The sequence below is a fragment of the Cynoglossus semilaevis genome, chromosome 16, assembly GCF_000523025.1.
Source record: "Cynoglossus semilaevis isolate Cse_v1.0 chromosome 16, Cse_v1.0, whole genome shotgun sequence".
In the NCBI taxonomy this organism is placed as follows: Eukaryota; Metazoa; Chordata; class Actinopteri; order Pleuronectiformes; family Cynoglossidae; genus Cynoglossus; species Cynoglossus semilaevis.
This window is the reverse complement of record NC_024322.1, coordinates 9,836,642-9,856,911: the sequence shown is the minus strand read 5'-3', so window position 1 is coordinate 9,856,911 and position 20,270 is coordinate 9,836,642. Positions and strand designations below refer to the sequence as shown.

General features: G+C 38.7%; 2 protein-coding genes across 6 annotated transcripts in view; both read left to right on the top strand.

The window, feature by feature from the left end:
- The window catches only part of mid1 (midline 1), a 42,067-nt gene extending 35,973 nt beyond the window's left edge, over window positions 1-6,094 (top strand). For all 4 annotated transcript variants that reach the window (XM_017039998.2, XM_017040000.2, XM_017039999.2 and 1 more), the window contains 6 exons: window positions 1,680-1,828; window positions 1,928-2,055; window positions 3,101-3,244; window positions 3,753-3,914; window positions 4,015-4,222; window positions 4,549-6,094. In XM_017039998.2, coding sequence (XP_016895487.1) covers window positions 1,680-1,828; window positions 1,928-2,055; window positions 3,101-3,244; window positions 3,753-3,914; window positions 4,015-4,222; window positions 4,549-4,897 — 1,140 coding nt within the window. In that variant the 3' untranslated portion in view covers window positions 4,898-6,094. The remainder of the gene's footprint in view (window positions 1-1,679; window positions 1,829-1,927; window positions 2,056-3,100; window positions 3,245-3,752; window positions 3,915-4,014; window positions 4,223-4,548) is intronic.
- Window positions 6,095-6,671: 577 nt separating this feature from the next.
- Window positions 6,672-20,270, top strand: part of cog3 (component of oligomeric golgi complex 3) — a 17,728-nt gene continuing 4,129 nt past the window's right edge. The window contains exons 1-23 of one of the 2 annotated variants that reach the window (XM_008328547.3): window positions 6,672-6,875; window positions 7,151-7,297; window positions 7,391-7,452; window positions 7,942-8,107; window positions 9,484-9,558; window positions 9,906-9,998; window positions 10,282-10,407; window positions 10,663-10,743; window positions 10,856-10,899; window positions 10,997-11,123; window positions 11,776-11,867; window positions 12,058-12,197; window positions 12,513-12,673; window positions 13,502-13,610; window positions 13,702-13,829; window positions 13,993-14,082; window positions 14,625-14,745; window positions 15,030-15,118; window positions 15,272-15,406; window positions 16,401-16,476; window positions 16,615-16,742; window positions 18,183-18,281; window positions 18,439-18,489. In XM_008328547.3, coding sequence (XP_008326769.1) covers window positions 6,708-6,875; window positions 7,151-7,297; window positions 7,391-7,452; window positions 7,942-8,107; window positions 9,484-9,558; window positions 9,906-9,998; window positions 10,282-10,407; window positions 10,663-10,743; window positions 10,856-10,899; window positions 10,997-11,123; window positions 11,776-11,867; window positions 12,058-12,197; window positions 12,513-12,673; window positions 13,502-13,610; window positions 13,702-13,829; window positions 13,993-14,082; window positions 14,625-14,745; window positions 15,030-15,118; window positions 15,272-15,406; window positions 16,401-16,476; window positions 16,615-16,742; window positions 18,183-18,281; window positions 18,439-18,468 — 2,487 coding nt within the window. In that variant the 5' untranslated portion in view covers window positions 6,672-6,707 and the 3' untranslated portion in view covers window positions 18,469-18,489. Of the gene's footprint in view, window positions 6,876-7,150; window positions 7,298-7,390; window positions 7,453-7,941; window positions 8,108-9,483; window positions 9,559-9,905; window positions 9,999-10,281; window positions 10,408-10,662; window positions 10,744-10,855; window positions 10,900-10,996; window positions 11,124-11,775; window positions 11,868-12,057; window positions 12,198-12,512; window positions 12,674-13,501; window positions 13,611-13,701; window positions 13,830-13,992; window positions 14,083-14,624; window positions 14,746-15,029; window positions 15,119-15,271; window positions 15,407-16,400; window positions 16,477-16,614; window positions 16,743-18,182; window positions 18,282-18,438; window positions 19,536-20,270 lie in introns of those variants that run through there. The other variant, XM_008328546.3, reaches the window with a different exon arrangement.

Genomic DNA, 20,270 nt, shown 5'->3' with positions numbered 1-20,270 from the left:
CAGCAGTGATAAATAATTGCACTACTGTAAAAACCTTTTATCTTCACGATGTTACACCTCGGACCGAGGGAGTGTAACTTTTCACAGCATCGGCGACATCAATCCTGCAAATTGTGGGTTCATAAAACACACTGTTGCACATTAGTGTCATTTTGAAGCCACAGACTCACTCAACGGCCAGTAGCTAATAAAGGAAACATTAGCGGACCTTTATAAGTGGCAATATGGAAGGCAGTTCATTAACTTCGGCATCAATCTGCAGTCTCGACGTCAGTGACCTGACAGTAGAATTCAACAACTGCCGTCTGTGACCTCAGATTAGGCTCTAAACAAAGACAGATTTGGTCGGTGAATATTTTATACCAAAGTGAATGCAGTAGTGTGAGAAGAGGGAAGAAACCACGGAAACGTTTCTGTGAGTCAAACAATAACATTTTTGATCCGATCGATCACGGTGTAACTGTAGCTTAATCACAATTAATCGTGATTAATCACGTTAAAATCTGTTTAAAATTTTAATCTGATTAATTCCTCAAATGAATGCATTCATGTTGACGGCTCCACTGGGAACATTTGTCATGAGTTTATTTCAGTCAGTCTTTCTCAAGCTGACTGATGATTTTCGGTCCAGCAAACGGTTTTATAGACTGTTAAAGAAGTGAAAATTCCCTGTGAGTGCAACCAGCAAAATGTCATGGTGAGAGGGTAGATTTAAAAATGTTAACTACAATGCTGAGGTCTTAAAATGCAGCACAGTTTTAACGCAGGTGCTCATGATGTTCAAACTGAGACACCGGGCTGCTGGAAAAATGTCCTCCCATCTGTTGACAGCGCAGCGAGAATGGGAGAAAAAAAAATCCTCTGGCAAAACTGCAACAACTAAAAAAACACACAGTTTGCAATTAATTAAAAAATTCAATTAAAAGAAAAAGAGATTGGACCCAACGGCAAACTGGCTTCTGTCCAAAATTTTCTGAAGTGTGCTGCAGGCATCGATTTCTAAATTGCTTTGTTTAACAAACAGTTGCTCAGTGTAAACACTGATGGTCTTTTCAAGGTTTTTCATTCCAATTTAAAGGATTCAGATATATTTTACCAAATGTCAGCTTTAAGTTAACACGATGTTTGTAGCTGGTCTGTTGTCAACGTTGCCTAAATTTTACCTTCTACTGCTTTGTGTTATGTTTAGTTTGATTTCACAGCTCTGGAATGTGTCTGCCTCCAGCACCTATAATTCTCTGCCTTACTCTTTCTCTGGTTGAAATGCATTTAAGAGCAGCAGCAGCATTCTACGCTGCCTTCAGTGTCAGAGAAAGATCAGTTCTGTTTCCTGAGATGACAGTTTCCAGAGGAGAACTCTTTCCTTCTTCACCCTGTGCTTTGTGTCAATTTGTTGGATTGCTTTTAACCAGAAATACACAGAGGGGGTCAGGTCTGGTGACAGTAATGTGAGGGATGTTTCATATATTCACCAGTAATTTCAGTAAAGCTTTTACAATACTATTACACATCTGAAAAATCACATTGTCATAGGTAAAAATCTGATTGTTTTTTCTCCTCGGGAGCATTTTGTAATTGGCGAGGTAAAATCCAATCTACCATCTGGAAGGTTGGTGCGTCATACGGTGAGCCATTATGTTATTTACCGAGCTTTTCATTTATCAACACTTCCTGTGCAGTCTGTGCGAATGAGGAAATTAGCCCAGCAGATAGCCAGCTGCAAGCAGTGCATCGAGAGGTCCTCGTCTCTCATCACTCAGGCTGACCAGACCCTGAAGGAGACGGACCACACTCGCTTTCTGCAGACTGCTAAAAACACCTGTGAGAGGTGAGAGACGGATCGAAGGCAACAGCATGTACAGAATACATACTGTGTACGTTTACTGTACACACCTGTCAAACTCATACCTGTGTCTTTTTTTCACAGAGTGTCAATGGCCACGGCCTCCTCCCAGATCTTGATCCCAGAAATTAACCTGAATGACACGTTTGATAGTTTTGTTTTGGATTTCACCAGAGAGAAGAAAATGCTGGAAGGCCTGGATTACCTCACTGGTAAGAAGCTGCTGTTGAACTCACATCGTAGTGATTAATATAAACCCAAGGGAATTAGAATAAAGTGGTAATGAGCGTTACAGTTGCCATTTCATTATCAAACTAAGCCAGGTTACACAGCCTCAACATAAATACAAATATCTTGTCACATATCGTCTGAAAATCCAATTGGATGATCCTCCTGTCAATCACAAACGATCCACTCATATGTCATCCGCTGTTGTGTTTTATTGTTTTTTCCTCTTATTAAAATGTATATGACTATAACATAATGTAATAATTATAACCTAAAACTAAAAAAACAACAATTTAGTCCACATATATCTAATCAAATGATAATTTGGGTTATTATCTCAGAGAATCATAGTCAAACAACCAATAGTGCAATTTCCATTTTTTTTACACCACAAGGCCAGATATATTTTCATATATGGCCTACATTACAGAATTATTAACAAACTATTCTTTAGCCTTTGAAAAGAACAATCCAAACCTTTGTTAAGAAGAAAAAAAACAACTAATGCCTTTGGGTTGGAAAATATGCAGAGTTAAGATTTTCCTGTTGACTCTGCCAATTATAGGAGTATTTGTCATTGTGCGCCCCCTTTAGGTGATATGTAGAAACTTTTCAGTATGCCTGAGCAAGAGGCTTTTCTTGTTTTTGTCATATTAAAGACTGAGAATCTGACAAACTGCTGCACTTGCTTATACATTCAAATAGAAACTGTTTTAATTAAGCTTACAGAAAAGACAAAATGAAAAAAAAGAAATAAATATGTGCTGAAAAAGTGCTAAAGATATTTCTATTGTTTCGCTTATTAAGGGCTTTGATTGTTTGCCTCCAACTTCCTGTTGTGCAGTGTGAATATAGCTCTGCATGAGGGCTGCAGCTTTAAAGTGAGAGGAGCTGCTTAATTACACTAATGATAATAGAAACACAAAGATATTTATACCGTTTACCACCACTAGTTTTGAGTGCCTTTGCATGAAGAAATGTTCATTTGGCTTCTGCTTTGTCTCGGAACTATTTGTGATTTTATTGCAGCACCTAATCCACCGGCAATCCGTGAGGAACTGTGCACGGCTTCGTACGACACCATCACGGTTCACTGGACGACAGATGACGAGTTCTCCGTCATCACATATGAACTTCAGTATGCCATCTTCACCAGTCATTCTAATGTCGTCAGTAAGTCCATATGCAGTTATCTGCCGGAATCACAGTCTAAGAATATTATATATGATATTTAGCTCCGTTCTAGTATCATAAACAGGATGTTGTAGAGTCTGATCAGGCTGGAGGAAAACAAAGAACAATACATGCTGCTCTTTTTGCCCTGTGAAAAAAAAAAAAGTACAAGAAAACTACATTTGCATCCAGATGCAAAGCATATGCTCGTTATTATTAGTGGGTGGAATTAAGCAGCATGCTGTTTGAATTGATTGCTCTAACAAGGTCACAACATGCTTGATCAAACAATTTATTGTCATCTGCCTCAGTGCTCAAGCACAGTTGGATAGGTGGTTAGGCAGTTGTAGTTGACAATTAGAAACAGCAGCTAGAAAACAACATCCAGCATGTGTCTTCACTAAACTGTCTCACTGTTTAATATCAGGCATAAAAGATGCACACATGTAGCCCCTCTCTGTTTGCTGCTGTATTTAAGCCTGGATGTGACTCTGTCTCTGCGATGCAGGTTTATGTAACTCTGCTGACAGTTGGATGATTGTGCCAAACATCAAGCAGAACCACTACACTGTGCATGGACTCCAGTGTGGCACAAAGTACATCTTCATAGTGAAAGCAATAAACCAGGCTGGCAACCGCAGCAGTGAACCAGGGAAACTCAAGACAAACAGTATGTGAGGGTCAGCAGTCAAACCACACGATCTCCAAAGCATCATTAATTACCAATTAGAGGGCATGTTACTAATGAGCACTGTCAAAATGTTTCATAGGTCAGCCATTCAAATTGGACTCAAAGTCTGCTCACCGCAAGCTGAGGATATCCCACGATAACCTGACGGTTGAGAGAGATGAGAGTCTGTCTAAGAAGAGTCACAGTCAGGATCGCTTCTCCAGCCACAGCAGCTACGGTGTCACAGGAAACGTCTACATCGACAGTGGACGCCATTACTGGGAGGTCCTGATAGGAGGAAGCACATGGTAAATAACAAAACACTGACAGGTTTGATGTGATGTGATGAAAATACTGTGGCTGTCACTGTGGACCTGACGGCTGGTTGGTTGGTTGGTTGGTCGGTTGGTTGGTTGGTTGGTTAGTTGGTCGGTCCACTCATCGAGCCAACCGACATATCCAACATATCCATCCGTCCATCTATCCATTAATAATATGCAGAGGACAGAAGTTGTTGTGAGTATATCTGACAAACTGAGTGGATTCTTCTTCAGAAAGGTTAACTAATAAACTCCACAGAACAAGGTTGGTGTATTTACAAAGTCTCATCTACTACACTGTATCGGTGGTTTAGGTTTGCAGTGGGGATCACGTACAAGTCTGCACCAAAACACGAGTGGATTGGAAAGAACTCAGCCTCCTGGGTAATCTCTCGTTGCAACAACTCCTGGGTGGTACGACATAACAGCAAGGAGATGACTGTTGAGCCTTCACCCCACCTGCGGCGTCTTGGAGTTTTGTTGGACTACGACTCCGGATCCCTGTCTTTCTACGACGCTGTCAGCTCTCAGCACCTGTATACATTTGACATTGCCTTTGCTCAGCCGATCTGCCCTGTGTTTAATGTGTGGAATCGATGTTTGACAATCCTCACTGGACTGCCCATCCCTGACCACTTGGAGGGGACAGAGTTTAATAACTAAAAAAAATGTCAGCACTGTTGGATTTACTTTGTTTACCCCAAACTACTTGCACTTCACTGACTGTCGTAACCACATTTTTTGATATGTTGGCTCGGCAGCCCAATGACATGCATTTACCTTGTGGACATAATGTGTATGTCGAATTTAGTGGGATAATCTAAGGAATTTTTACCAAGTTTTTTAAAAAATGTTTTTCTTTTTTGCACATTAATGTCTGAATGGATTTAAGGGAATGGTTCAATTTTTTAAACATAGGAACAAATTGTACAATTATTTCCAGATATTCTTTTCTTCAAGTTCATCTTTTTGTTCATGTTTTAATGGCTGTATTGTTAAGAATTATGATAATTTCTTAAGCACAAGTGACTAGCAGAGTCACAAGTTGTATTTTTAAAAAAAATGCTATTTTTTCCTTTTAAACATTGTGTAACAGCACTTTGAAGAGACGAAGATGTCAGGTTAAAATGTATTTCTGAACCGTTTGTACAATAAAAAGGATGTTGTCTTGAAAGGTTTTTGGTTAGAAAAATGCATCTGAGGTTTCTCTTTGACAAGGTTTTAATAAAAAAAATTAATTTGATTGCACATTTTAGCTATTTTACTGTTTTTTTTTCCATTATTCAAAAATTGTATCCTCACCTAAATTTAAAAAAATATATATTTTAAAGTAAACAAGGGATGGAAAAGAAAAGAAAAATAAACATGACCCCAGAGAGAATTCCCTGTGACCCAGACTCCCAGCCAAAACAAAACTCATCTACATAATCATAAAAGAGCGCATGGTTGCATATTTTAGGCAAATTAATGCAATTATTTTTGTTGTTTTTTTAAAGACTTTTTCATATAACTATTAGTTAAGTATGTTACGTCTGGCTTTGCACAAGATCGAATCTGACATGTCTTTTTGTGCTGGAGTAATGTGGCTTGAAATCTGCAGGGAATCTTTCAGTTAAAGTAGGTCCCTGAACTGTGTTTGACCTCGCCACAGGACTCCCCACAGACAAGGATGTGATGCTAACCCCCCTCCACCACCTGGTGTCATCCTATTATGGCATCCAGATTTTTTTTTTGTTTTTTTTTTTTTTACTGAAAGCTGCTTCTGCAAATTAATTTAATCCATTTATGTAGTTCCAGTCCTGAATATGCAAGCTGAAGCTGCAAAGAAGAGGGACCGAATAAAAACAACACAAAATTAAACCATTTGTCAAAAGAAAACTTATTTTAAGATGATTAACTTTTTAGTCTTGCTGAGAAAATATGTTTTTCCATGTGAAAATATTTTTTAAAGATGTATTACTGAATGTACTTATAAAAGGAACATACTGTATTAACCTTCCATTCACCCAAACAGTTTTTCACAAGATAAGTAGATTTATTTAAGCCTGCATGAATACAATTTTGCTGAATAAATGAAGTCTCCCAATATATCCCAGCCTGTTCATCGTGGATATATCCCTCAAGCACATTCAAATTTGATGGTCTTCTAACTAAAGTACCATTGTCTCAGTGCACAGATGTTCTGTGAGATTTAGATCAGGGCTTTGTCACTAACATTATTTTAGGAAATACTTCTTTACTAGTTTTGAGGGCTTTGGATCACTGACAAGTGGAAGACAAACACAAAAAAAATATAACAACCTATACAGGTACCTGTTTAGGTGTGTTTTTTATTATTGTGTATTTTATTTTATTTTATTTTATTTTATCGGAAGGTCGGCCCCCTTAAAAAGCCCCGCCCTCCCGATACAGGAAGTACATGCACTTTGCTGCTGACGTTGTCGCTGACGTTGCAGCTGTCGTTGCAGCGACGATGGCGTCCACAGATCTGTCTCTGCTGGACTTGACGGATAAAGAAACCCGCGAGAAACTGTCGTTGTGGGATCGCCGCACCGACCCCATGGCTCCGCTCACAGAGAGACAAATGGACTCGGTCCTGGATATCAGAACCGCAGCTGAGACGCTTCCTGTGCCGTCAGAGGTGAGATGTCACACAACTGAAGCTAGCTGGCTAACAGGGCTGCTAATGTACTTCTTAAACCAAAGTGAAATAAAGTAAACAGCTAAACTGTCTGCATTTTATAAAAACTCACTTTGCAGTAACAGCTCACGAGATATACATTTTCTCACGCACTAAGTTTAAACCTAACTAGCAGGCATGCATGTTTATAATGTTTGCGGCCACGCCAATTCCAACAGTTAGCTTCATAACCAGGCTAGTTGTCACATCCAGTGAATCATGTTTTTCTGTTGCAGCTTCCTATTGAAGACTTATGCAGCCTGTCATCCCGGTCCTTGAAGTCTCCGTTTACAGCTACTGTACCCGCTTCTACAGAGGACGTCCTGCTCAAAGGTTTTCAGATGTTAGATATGGAAAACGACAGAATAGAAACAGCACAACAGGTAAATTATCTCTAAGGAATCTAAGTATATCGTACTGGAGACCTTTTCCTTGTAGCAAGTTGTAAAGTTCCACATAATATGTTTGTGTTACAGTTTTTCTCCTGGTTTGCCAAGTTACAATCAAACATGGACCAGGATGAGAGTGCAAAATACAGGTGCTTATGGTCTTAAATGTTTTATCAGTCATGTCATAGACCCCATGATCTTACCTGTGCCAGTACATTATGTTTTGGTTATGTAGCTGACACAATAGATAACTTTGAATTTTTAACATTTACTATAAAATCAGGCATAAGAGATTGGGTCTACACACAGAGTTGGTTTCTAAACTTCTTTTTCTAAACCACATTTTTTCAAAAGGTTCATTTTTTATTTAGTATTTAGCTGTGGAGAATAGTCCGACGTCCTTCATCCTCTTGAGATTCATGTTACTACTGCCTTTAGGTGATGGAATTATGATGGGTTTAGTACAAGTAGCAAAACATTGCTTTCCTTTAAAAAACATTATTTTTAGAAATTGCATACCTGGGGGATGGTCATTACAGATGTTATTGTTTAACACTTTGTTTCTCTGTGAGCTCAGCTACATTATTTGGCTCCATCAAGGCCAACACATTCTGTTTGTTTGTTTTTTTCCCCCAAAGAAAAACAAGAGATGAATTGAACTGCTACCAGGAACATTGTGATGCTATACTGAAAGATGTCAGCACAGCCCTGGAGCACCTGGACTCCCTTCAGAAACAGTACCTATTTGTTTCCAATAAAACTGGGACTTTACATGAAGCCTGTGAACAGCTGTTGAAAGAGCAGGTAACATGCCTTCTGTATGTACCTGTGTGTGTGTGTGTGTGTGTGTGTGTGTGTGTGTGTGTGTGTGTGTGTGTGTGTATATTGTTATATTGCGGGTGAATATTTTGATGTGGGAATCAACAAAGCTTTTCTCACATCATATCATATCTAACACGAGGACTCAGCGTACCATTGAACATTTGTTAGATCTAAAACTGTCGATTTCAATTTTGTCTCATTGAACATTTGTTAGATCTAAAACTGTTGATTTCAATTTTTGACTCTTGTTTGCTGACAATAGAAGTTAGGTATTGAGGTATTTTCCCGAGTTGTTTGCTGACAATAGAAGTTAGGTATTGAGGTATTTTCCTGAGCCTTTTTGGAGTCATTTCATTGCATGAAATAAACCTAACTCTCGACCCTGTAACTCTTTATAGTAATTATTTATAGTTTTGCTTGTAACACAAACACACAGTAATATAATATATTATCATGATTCTATGGCAGATTTTTGATCATTTAATACATTTTCCCTTCAAACAACATTTTTTTATCTACTACCTTGTTTATCTCAACAAGAAAAAAAACATTCTGTCTGTGGTTATGCACAAGTGAACAACCTCCAGACACTAAAATATATTCATGTATAAATTTATGAATCTGTCCTCTGTTCCTATTATTCCATTACAAGTACTATATATCTTGAGGAATCTCGTTTCAGACCTAGACAGGTGCTTTTTACTTTCTGCTCGGCGTCATCCGCTTCCTTGCACCTTGTGTACTGTAAAACTGCTCTGTTTTTCATTACCAAAGTCCCGTCTTCTTTGTTGACTTCCACAATGATATGCCCCCCTCAAGAGTGTCTTTCATCGAGCTGTTGTTTGCTTTTGCGAGGGAGAAAAGTTTTGATTTTTGGTTGTTTTGTTTTTTTAAAAAGGAAAGACATTTACACTTGTAAATTGAATAATTTAATTACCTGAAAATCTGTGTGTTTTTTAACCTCTAAGATTCCTATATTATTCCTACAATTCTCCAATCACTTTCAGTGACCAAACTTTGATAGATGATTTAAGCAGCTGTGCATCCTAACGAACTCTCTCTAAGTTCACTGTGAAGTTAACTGATGTTAATAACTACCTTTTAAAAGCATTGGCAACTTCTTAAAGGCTTTGTATTCAATAAATGTTAAGAGCGCTGCTGAACTCTGGAAATTGCCTGTCAGTGTTCCTATAATACCACAGTGAAACAGTCATAGGATGAAGACAATATAATCCATGACATTTACTGGTGTCAAGTGTTTTATGTGGCTAAAATATAACATTATATGGGAAGAATCTGTGAATAGTTTTTGAAACTGCCATCTTTGAAAAATTCTCTTTCATTGTTTCTCTTCGTAGAGTGAGCTGGTTGACCTGGCAGAGAGCATACAGCAGAAGCTGTCATATTTTAATGAGCTAGAACACATCAACACGGTAGGCTGTACTTTGTTTTTTGTCATTAGGCTTCATCATTTATCACGTTTATCTAAATGTGCACGCTGATACAGTAAATGTGTTTTTGTTCAGCAATTTATTTTTGTATGCCTGTTTGTGTTGATGAATCAGCAGCTGCATTCTTGAGAAGAAAGCTGTCAAACTGAAGGATTTTGATGTCAGATGCATTTCTCTGCTCCGACCAAACGTAGAAAAATGATTAACCATATCAAAAAGACAAAAAAAAAACAAAACAAATCTTTGGCAGTTGTGACTGAACAAATGCTTCAGTTTTAGAGACCAACAGGAAAGGAACTGATTTTTCTTCTTCTTCTTTTTCTCTGCAGAAACTCAACTCGTCAACCTTGTCTGTAAACAGTGAAGGTTTTATACCGATGCTGTCAAAGTTGGATGACTGCATTGAATATGTTTCTTCACATGTAAGCTGCTCATATCCTCCCCAAATTTTGCCTCTGTGTGTAGATTTTATTTCAGTGCCAGTGTTTTTTAAGCTGTAAATATATTTCAGTGCCTCCTGTTTAATAATTTATACCCACTGTGCTGCTGAGATTTTGCAATTTCACTTTGTAAGAATATAACAGTTCTCTGCTTTATGGGCTATAGAATAACTACACACGCGCGCCTTGTTATGCAGACTCTGGGGCGGATGGTGAGACGTGTCCGCAATTACTGTCTGATGTTTGTTTGCTCCTCTGTTTGCAGCCAAATTTCAAGGACTATCCTGTTTATTTGGCCAAATTTAAACAGTGTCTTTCGAAAGCTATGCACTTCATGAAGATCCACATTGTAAACACTATGCAGCAGCTCACGAGCCAGTTAACAAAAAGGGTAAGAAAAACCCACACATCCTGCTACAGTCACCAACTCGCTATGTATTTGATTGTATGTAAATAAATAAATATATATATAAAATGTGCATATATGTATAAATACATGTATAAACATATGGAAATGATATTTGCATTATGTATGTATAATGAATATATTAATTTATATTTATATATGTATATATAAATTATTTTATATATTAAATTAAATTAAATATTTTATATATACATTTTAATAAATCTTACTGCTTTCCAGGATCCAATGGGCTTGACCAATGCCGACAATGCATTTACTCTCTATTATGTCAAGTTCAGAGCTGCTGCACCAAAAGTCAGAGTGAGTATCTGTTTGTAATTACAGGATTTTTGCAACATAATTTCACAGATACACTTGCAGTTTCCCATTGCCCATTCCTTCTGTGATGATTTGCCTTGTCGTTGTTGTATAGTCTCTAATTGAACAGATAGAACAGCGGACAGAGAAGATACCAGAGTGAGTCATTCTGTACGGAGCTCATGCATGTGTTTTCTTTTTTATTATTCTGTTTTGTTTGAAATTAACTCATCTGTTCTTTGGCTGATGTGAGCAGGTACCAGCAGCTTCTGGACGAGGTCCACCAGTGCTACCTGGACCAGCGAGAGCAGCTCCTGAGCCCCAGCATCACATCCACCATCACTGACCTGACCAATCAGAACAGCAAAGACCACTGTGCTCTGGTGAGGCACGACGGGTTCAAAGCAGGAGTTGCCCTTTAGATATTTTTCCAATGACATTTGAGCTTGTAAGGAATGCCCAGTTTAGAGCCCCCGGGAAATTTGCTGGACTGTTTGGTGCAGACTCAGAGCTGTGCACATGATAAATGAGCACAAGCTGAGATTTTGTACAGCAGGCGTCCAGAGTGTAATGCCGCTGTGTTCACAAGTGAATTGCTGTGTGGGGACTCGCCGTTGTTAGTATACCCTCGGCGTTTCCTCATACATAATACTGCGCTTTATTATGCTGTTTTTACTTTTGTGTCTTCAAACACAACAGTGGTGTAATATTTTCATTCACACATACATCTTCAAACAGATCAGATCAAGCAGCAGTACAGATTAGGTCCTGATGCTGTTTGGCATTTGAGAAACTTCACTAATTAGCCTGATGGGGATGTGATAATTAAAGGTCAGCGTTTTATCTAATGAAAAGGCAAAACAGGCATTCTACCTGTCTGACTTTTTTAATGAAACTTGAAAGGTTATGCATCTTGTTAATGATTGCTGTGATACAGTAGGTGCTCCTGGCATTTATGTTTGAAGTGGACCAAAACAAAACAACACATTTTCAGTGCTCCGTGGTGAATAATTATGATCATGTCTACCCGTGCAGGTTCGCAGCGGCTGCGCCTTCATGGTGCACGTCTGCCAGGATGAACACCAGCTTTACAACGATTTCTTCTCCAAACCAACACCTAAATTAGAGTGAGTAAAACTGGGGTTTTTTTTAGCACAAAGAGTCTCTATCGTCTTATCTGTTTGAGGTGTAATGCCTAAAACCACAGGACATCACACCTGCTTTGGTTTACTGGCTAATACATTCATTTGTATAGAGGGTGTGGATTTCTCAGCTTTTTATCCAAATAAATGTCTTTGTGTCATGATGTCTGAACAGTGAGCTGTTGGAGAATCTGTGTCTGTCTCTGTACGATGTCCTGCGGCCTCTCATCATCCACATCATTCATCTGGAAACCCTGTCAGAGCTCTGCAGCATTCTGAAGAACGAGATGCTCGAAGACCATGTTCAAAACAACGGTAAAGAACAGCTTTTGTCCTACTGAAATGTCCTTGTGTCGTGTAACAGTGAGTTTAGGGGTGAGTGAGCGAAATGCAACAGTGCCAATAGTGAGCTTTTGCTTTTCCACTAATCTTGATGGTTTGTCTTGATTTGACATGCACCTGCATGCAGGAAAATATTAATTCAGAAAAGGCCAAAAAGAAAGACTCTGGCATTTGTTTATATCCTGGAATAAAAAGACATAAAGATGAAAATAACACTTTTATTATGTAGGAAGCGTGTTTCCATTGAAATCGAACTGAAGGTTAAACTGCAGATTGGCCTGTGTGCAGTTTCACAGTTGGGGGCCTTTGACGCAGTAGTGAAGCAGATGCTGGAGGATGTGCAGGAGAGGTTGGTCTACAGAACACACATATACATCCAGAGTGACATCACAGGCTACAACCCAGCTCCAGGCGATTTGGCGTACCCTGAGAAACTGGAGATGATGGAGGTGGGTTTTTTTATTTTTGCACTAAAAGCAGTATCAGTTTCTACTTTTATGATTCCTTCAAACAGATGCTGCCATTTCCATTGTGTTTGGGTAATGGACGGGCGAAGGGGGTCTGGGTCACACCCCCTTCATATCATTAATAAGTTATTCTGGAACTTATTAATTGTGTGTGTGTGTGTGTGTATATATATATATATGTATGTATATATGTATATATATATGTATGTATATGTATATATATGTGTGTGTATATGTTGCTTGTTTATGCTTGTGAATGTGTATGTTTAATGTCTGCATCTATCAATATATACTGTATGTCCATGTTTCCATTCATATTTGTGTTTATGCTACTGCCTGAAGTTAACTCATGATTTTTTTTTCATTACATTTAAATAGTTTTCACCAAATAACATCTGTGTGCTTGAATTTTAATTGTTCTGTTTTCTACCATCATTTTCTGTGCTTGTTAAACACATTTCCCATGACACTGCTAACCCAAAAGACAAAAATGTTACTTTAAAACATTTAGCGAGTAAAGTTTCATTAACAGTTCGGAGGTAAATTGAAATGTCTTTTTTTCCATATTTCATGGGTTATTTTATATTAACTGCCAATATAAATGCAAATGTATTTAACATTTTTATATGCTACATTTTTAATTTATAAATTCAGTTTATTCACCTGTGGTGTCGGTGCAATTTGGAAGATTGATTTTTCTAATTTATGATAAATTAATTTACCCATGGGCCTTCTGTTATAGTTATTATGAAAATGTGACTTCTATCGTAAACTCTTTTTGTTTATTTACTAACTCGTCTCTGACAACAGAGGATTGCTCAGAGTATAAAGGAGGAGCAGATGAAGCAGGTGTCGCAGGAATCGTCGTTCTCTGAAGTACAGCTTGAAGATCCTGATGGCAGAAGAGACAGTAACGCTGGTCCGTTTCCACATTATGACACGTGATTTTTTGTCGTATTTGAAGTTGTTGTCACTCGCCTGATGGCTTTTCTTTCTTCTATATTGTACAGCAAATGCTGCAAATGTGGAAACCTCACGCTCGCAGACATCCGTTTCCCCTGCTGATCTCCACGGCATGTGGTACCCTACTGTGAGACGAACTCTGGTTTGTCTGTCTAAGCTCTACAGATGTATCGATGTGAGTCTGATTCTGATTCTGCCAAGTAATTTACACCATTCTGTCGTTAAAAAGTGCAGGGTGAGGGTGTTAGAAAAGTAGGTTACCCACTTCTGCAACACTTGTCTCTCTCCCTCCCTCTCTCTCTTTTTCTGTCTCTCACTGTGACTTGGTCTTTTTCCAGAGAGCAGTCTTCCAGGGTTTATCTCAAGAAGCCTTATCAGCGTGCATCCAGTCCCTCCTTAAGGCCTCTGATATCATCCTTAAAAACAAGGTTGGCACAAAGAGTTAAGAGAAAAGTGTCTATTTATTCAGGGTTGGGTTTAGTAGCTCCTTTTATGTAGTAAGTATGATCACTTATCTGAGACAAAATGTTTTATCTTTTACTGAAATTTCCTCAGGCCTCAGGAGCCCTAAGTGAAACAGCTGGGATGTCATTTACGATTAATTCTAATAGCTTTTTTATGCCCTATGGATTACTCAACAGACCAAATTTTATTTATTAATTTCATTCTTCTCCAGAATTGCTCCTAATTTCTCTGCTATCTGTCACATATCATTGGAACAGTAGTAATTGTTGAAGCATCAGTCTGAGATTTGTCTTTTATTTATTATTTTTTTATACATAAACCAATGCTGCTGCTGCCTTTTTGTTTACAGTAACACATGCATGTTCACTGAGTCAATAATTCCAGCCTGATGCCTTCTATGTTCTGAGCTTGTGCATTTTAGGATTTCTGTTGCTTCATAAGCCTGCGGTTGCCCCTTTGGCACGCTCTATTACCGACTTAACTGTTGTGCTATCACTTTGTGCAGACACAAATAGATGGACAACTTTTCCTGATCAAGCACCTGCTGATAATGCGTGAACAGATTGCCCCATTTCACACCGATTTTGCCATCAAGGAAATCTCACTGGACCTGAAGAAAACGCGAGGTAAGATAATTAAAGGTGGAGGGGAAATTGGTGTTCGGCTTCATAAAGCCAGTCATTACATTCTCATGCTCATTAAGCAACTTGTGCCCATCACATGCACCAGCACCAACAATTAATGTGGAAATTACAGTCTAATCCAATGCTGTATTGTACATTAACCAATGGCTGACGGGGCTGATTCACTGCTGTCACCGCCTCTGTCAAGGACATGGTAGATTTGTGGCACTAGAGGGCACTGTAATTCTACATCAACCCAGATTGATTTCCTTTTGCTTTGTCTCCAGATGCTGCATTCAAAATCCTCAACCCTAAGGCTGTTCCCAAACTCTTCCGACTTAACAGCCACAATGCCATCCTTGAATTCCTTTTGGAGGTAGATTCTAGTCTTTTCCCCCTTATTTATGAATTCCTTTTGGAGGTAGATTCTAGTTTTGTCTTTTCCCCCTTATTTAAAAAAATAAATAAAAACATGCCAGTCACTTTGCACAATTTGAATCAGTAAAGCCCTTTTGTCTGTGGTCCCCAGGGAACACCAGAGATAAAGGAGCACTACATTGACTCTAAGAAGGACGTGGACAGACACCTGAAGTTCAGCTGTGAGCAGTTCATCCAGCAGCAGACTCAGATGTTTGTGGGCAACCTTGAAGAGTTCCTCACTAAGGTAAATTCTAACAAAAGACACATTAAGAGGATAAACTGGTTAATGGAGGTCTGGGTTATAACAAGTGACAGAACTGGCCAAAATGTGTGTATTTTGTCACGATGTAGATGTACTGTGCAGTGTTTTTGTGAAGACTCTATGGCCAGGTTGTCCCTGCATCTCCTCAACCCCACCCACACAGGCTACATCAAACTAATATTAGTGACTCCAGCTGTATGCTATGATGTGTTTGGATGTTAAGAGCAAACAACATGGATGATATTTTAAGAAATAATGAGAGGAATTTAATTTAATTTAATAACCATTTGTAGGTAGATATGAAGTAATTAAAATAAAATGTGAAATTACCCATTTGTTGAAGTCAGTTTCATTTTGAAGAGGCGTGAGGCTCAATGTTTATAACCATGACTTTGCATGGCATCATTACTATGTATAATTCTTTTAAAAATGTGATCCTGTCACAGTTCATTTTGTTTGTTTGCCACGGAGCTGGGCATGGCCCAGAGCGCCATCACCAAAATGAAGCAGACTTCAGCAGAGATGGCCAATGAGTTAAGCACTTAAACCTGTGGGGTATAAAAACCTCAGACATTGTTTGTGATAAACAGATTGTGCCCAGCAGATTGAGACACTCAATATTTAGTGTACAATAACAGTAACAAGTAGACTATCACAGTGGAGGCAATAACTAAGTAGTGGTCGGCCGCGGCCGCAGCCACAGCTGAACCTACGTAGCCAAACACTGCAGTGTCCTCAGACAGTTTATGTTTACAACAGTTTATGTGAAGCTGTTCTTTTATGCCTGTCTTTATTTCCACCACTCACACTCAGTTTTTCGTAGGTTGCCACTACTATTCCTGTAATTCACAGCTTAATTGAACTGTCTGAAAGTGGCAGTGCAGCCAGCTGTACTTGCTATTCCGTATTGATCATTCTGCAAATTAAATCTTTTCAAATTTTGACACTTTACTTTGATGGTCTCTGCTGCATTCAGGTTACAGCTCTTAAAACTATGGCTGTCCAAGGCGGTCCCACGTACAGTTTATCTCAGCAACCTTGGGCACAGCCAGGTAAGATTTGTCTCAAGATGCACTGCGCTTCATGGTGTAATTCATCAAAACTGGTATAGTCCATGCTCCAGGCTTGGTCTTTTTTTTCTTCTTCCTTTTTTTTTAATTCAGTACTTTTTCCCCCCTCTCTCTTTTCAGCAAAGATCAACGATATAGTGATGGCTACCTACCGTGTGATGAAGAGCAAGCTGCCAAGCACTTTACAGAGCATGTCCTTGTACTTAGCCAATAGAGACACAGAGTTCATCCTTTTCAAGCCTGTTCGGGTGGGTGGCGGAAAATCCCTGGGTGTAATCTGTATTTTACTGTGGGATTTTTTTTTTTAATTATATTGTACAAACGCATTTTCATTATGTGATAGTGGGTCCAGTCATTAAGTTGTTAAATAACTCAATTAATTTGTTAATTACTAAATTAGAGGGCATCCACACATTAATCTCAGCAGAGCTTAACTCGTATAACTACGGCTCTATTATACTGAGCTGTTAAGAAAAACCATACAGAGCATCAGAAATCTTTCAAGCCCACTTCTATTCCTCAGAGTTAATCTCTGTACCGAACGACCTTGGAGATAAATAATGAGGTGTCTAAGTCTCCAGAAATGTCTTGAGAAATATATAATATATATATATACACATATATATATATATATATAGAGAGAGAGAGAAACAATGAAAGAGAATTGTTGTATTGTTGTATTTTTCAAAGATGGCAGTTTCAAAAACTATTCACAGATTCTTCCCATATAATGTTATATTGTAATATACAGTAGCACTTGAAAACACAGTATATATATACATACATACATACATACACATATATGTGTATATTCATATATGTGTATATGCATATATATGTATATTTCTCCAGTAGTACACTGGTCTACATAAATTATTTTCTTCTATTAGCGGCGGTGAAAGTAAGCAAATATTACTAGACCATAACCTTGACGCTATAGAAATTGCCAGAGTAAACACTCAAATCAGTGAAAACCACTTATTGAAGCCCTATATGCTGCAAAAGCAGAACATTTTGTTCACATGTACTTTCACAAAATTGAAGAAACAAGATAATGTAAAGCAAAGTAAGCCAGATATACATGAAACTTACAGTTTGTGTTTATATATATATATATACACACACACACACACACACACACACAGTATATATAAAAAGTAAAGTTGGCTTTTCTTTTCCTCCACCTGGGATTCCCTATATCCTGATCAGAAGTAGTTTACTCACTGGATGTCAGCCAACATTTTTATGGAAGAGAAAATTGAAGAAAAGGAGAATGTGTGTAAAAATGTAGAGAAGATCGATAGATTTATCGAGTACTAAACTGGTTTCTGGTTCAACTCGTGTCCGAAATTCAAGGAACAGTAGAAAAATAGATCAGTGTTTGGTTTGGAACTCAAGTAAAGCCAACGATGGCTCTGTAATGGTTGTGTACTTATACTAACTGCATGTATATAAGGATTTATAATCACATTGTTTGTTGTAAGTTAACTTAACTAAGTATAGAATAATAATTTTTTTTCTCTCTTTACTGTTGATCAAAGTGTCAGCCAGGTGAAGCTGCCTTAGAGAAAAACAAACTTGTGCTGTTGACATAGAAACCAGAAAGAGAAGGGACATAAAGTGGTAGGACATGTACTACTGTCTTCATTTCTCTGTGGCACTCAGTAACAGGACGACTTTTCCCACAGAATAACATCCAGCAGGTGTTCCAAAGACTGCTGACCTTGCTTCAGGAGGAGTACAGTGGAGAAGACCTTCAAATCATTGCATGTCCGTCCATGGAGCAGGTACATTATTATACTACACATACAGACTTAGTCACCAGATGTGGTTTAATGTTGCTGCATCCAGTTGCGAAACGGCTGATATCAAATTCTGTTGAGACATTGTTTAATTTAGCTGTGGACGAGAGTGCTCTCATCACATTTCACGCTTGTCTTACAGATTAACCTGCTACTGTCTGTGCATAAGTAATGTGCGCTCGCGGAGATGCTGGTGGTCAACCTTCCAGAGTGCAATGAGATGCTTCCAGCTCCATCTATGACCCGGAGAAATGTCTCTGAAAAGAAGTTCTCCGGAGCTGCTAGCAGAATGGATCGGAGGAAGAAAAAAGAAAAAAAAAACTGCACAAGGCCAAAGATTCTCAGACAGGCGCTCAGGCAGCAGTAGGACGAGGTTCAGGTATTCATCTTGAAGTCTATGACACACGGGGAGGTAGATGGTGTTGGTTATTTTGGGTTCTGAGCAGCTTGTTTTTCCTGTGACTAAAATTAAAGGTGTAGTTTGGTGAGGGTTGTAGGGGGAAAAAAATCTGTTTCGACACTTGTGGATTTTTGGGTGACGTTTGCATTTCTCTTTGCAACTGATCACGATGAATAAAAACAGTTTTGCACACCGTGTAAGGGAAGGTGGCCAAACAACACTTAGGAATGTTCAGACAAGGACACTTGTGTCTGAAACAAACAAAACAGGCACAAAAAGGATTCTTCATCAGGTAGCTATTGGCCTCTCAGCAGCCTTGAATACACATTCCTTGAATCCCACATTGGGTCTGCAAGGATAGCAAGTGATAATGCTGCAAAATGTTTTATTTTTACTTTTAAATCCTAACAGTCTTCATAACATTGAATAAAACTTTAATGATGGCCTGAAGTGCTACAGAATGCTCAGGTCTGATTTTCAAATCAAATTCCATCTCTGTTAGATTTTTTTTTCCTAAGGTTTTGTTTTTGTTTGTTTTTTTCTTATACTGTTGCAAATATGTACACAAAATAATGAAAATTCTATGTTTTATACTTTTCCCTTTTATAACTAGGTTGATGGAGTTGACTATGCTTTTACTCTGGCCTAATAATGAACCGTAGAGGTTGGGAGCTTTGCACTGTATGTGATTAAAGGGTATCTTTTTCCAGAGTAACAAAGGTAACAGGACTCAGTGGCTCTAACATTTGCTTGGGTTTGTCCCATGTTAAATGACATGTACAGTTAAATTATTTAAGAAGGTTCTGATTAAAAAAGAGGAAGAAGAGGAAAAAAAAAGATCAAAGATGCCGTGTGGGTTTTTTTTTCTCTAAAAACTTTGTTATTACATTCAAATCCAGGGGACGTGAGGAGTCCTTTCTTTGAAATGAAGCCTCAGGGTTCTTCTTGGCAAACAGTTGCTCTTTCATTGGCAGCTGTCATCTTTCCATCGGTGACATGAGACCTCGCTGGGGCTTGACCTTCTCTGGACTAGCAGTGGTGTGATAGGCGATGAGGGACTAGATGTTCTGCAGCAGGACATTGATCTCTGCAGTCTTTTGCCCTGCCACATGTCAGGCACCAGCAGCGTGAGACCTTTGTTTGATTTAGCTGTGACGAGGAAGCACAAAGCAAATGAGAATCAATGACGGGGCCGGATATCGACTCCTTATTCTGCATTTCTCTTGCGCTTATGTTTTTGCCTGAAGTGAGGATTCATTTACATTGACCTCACCTTCCTAATTTTCCATTCGTGTTTGCGGGGAGTGAAGCGTGCTGACGTGCTCCCGGGATTAGCTGCAGATGCTGAGGTTAGAGCTCCATGTCAGGCGCAGGCAGCTGGTTGGGTGGAGCATGAACATGATCTTTATTGTGCAGTCAGCTTTAGTGTTTCCTCAAATCTCCTGTGTCGCTGTCACTTTGTGCTGGGAGTCAGTAATAAGAGGAATTGTGACCTTTGATTTTTTTTTTTCTCTGCGTGACTGGATCTACTGTGCATTCTTGCAGCAAAAAAAAAAAAAAAAAAATATATATAT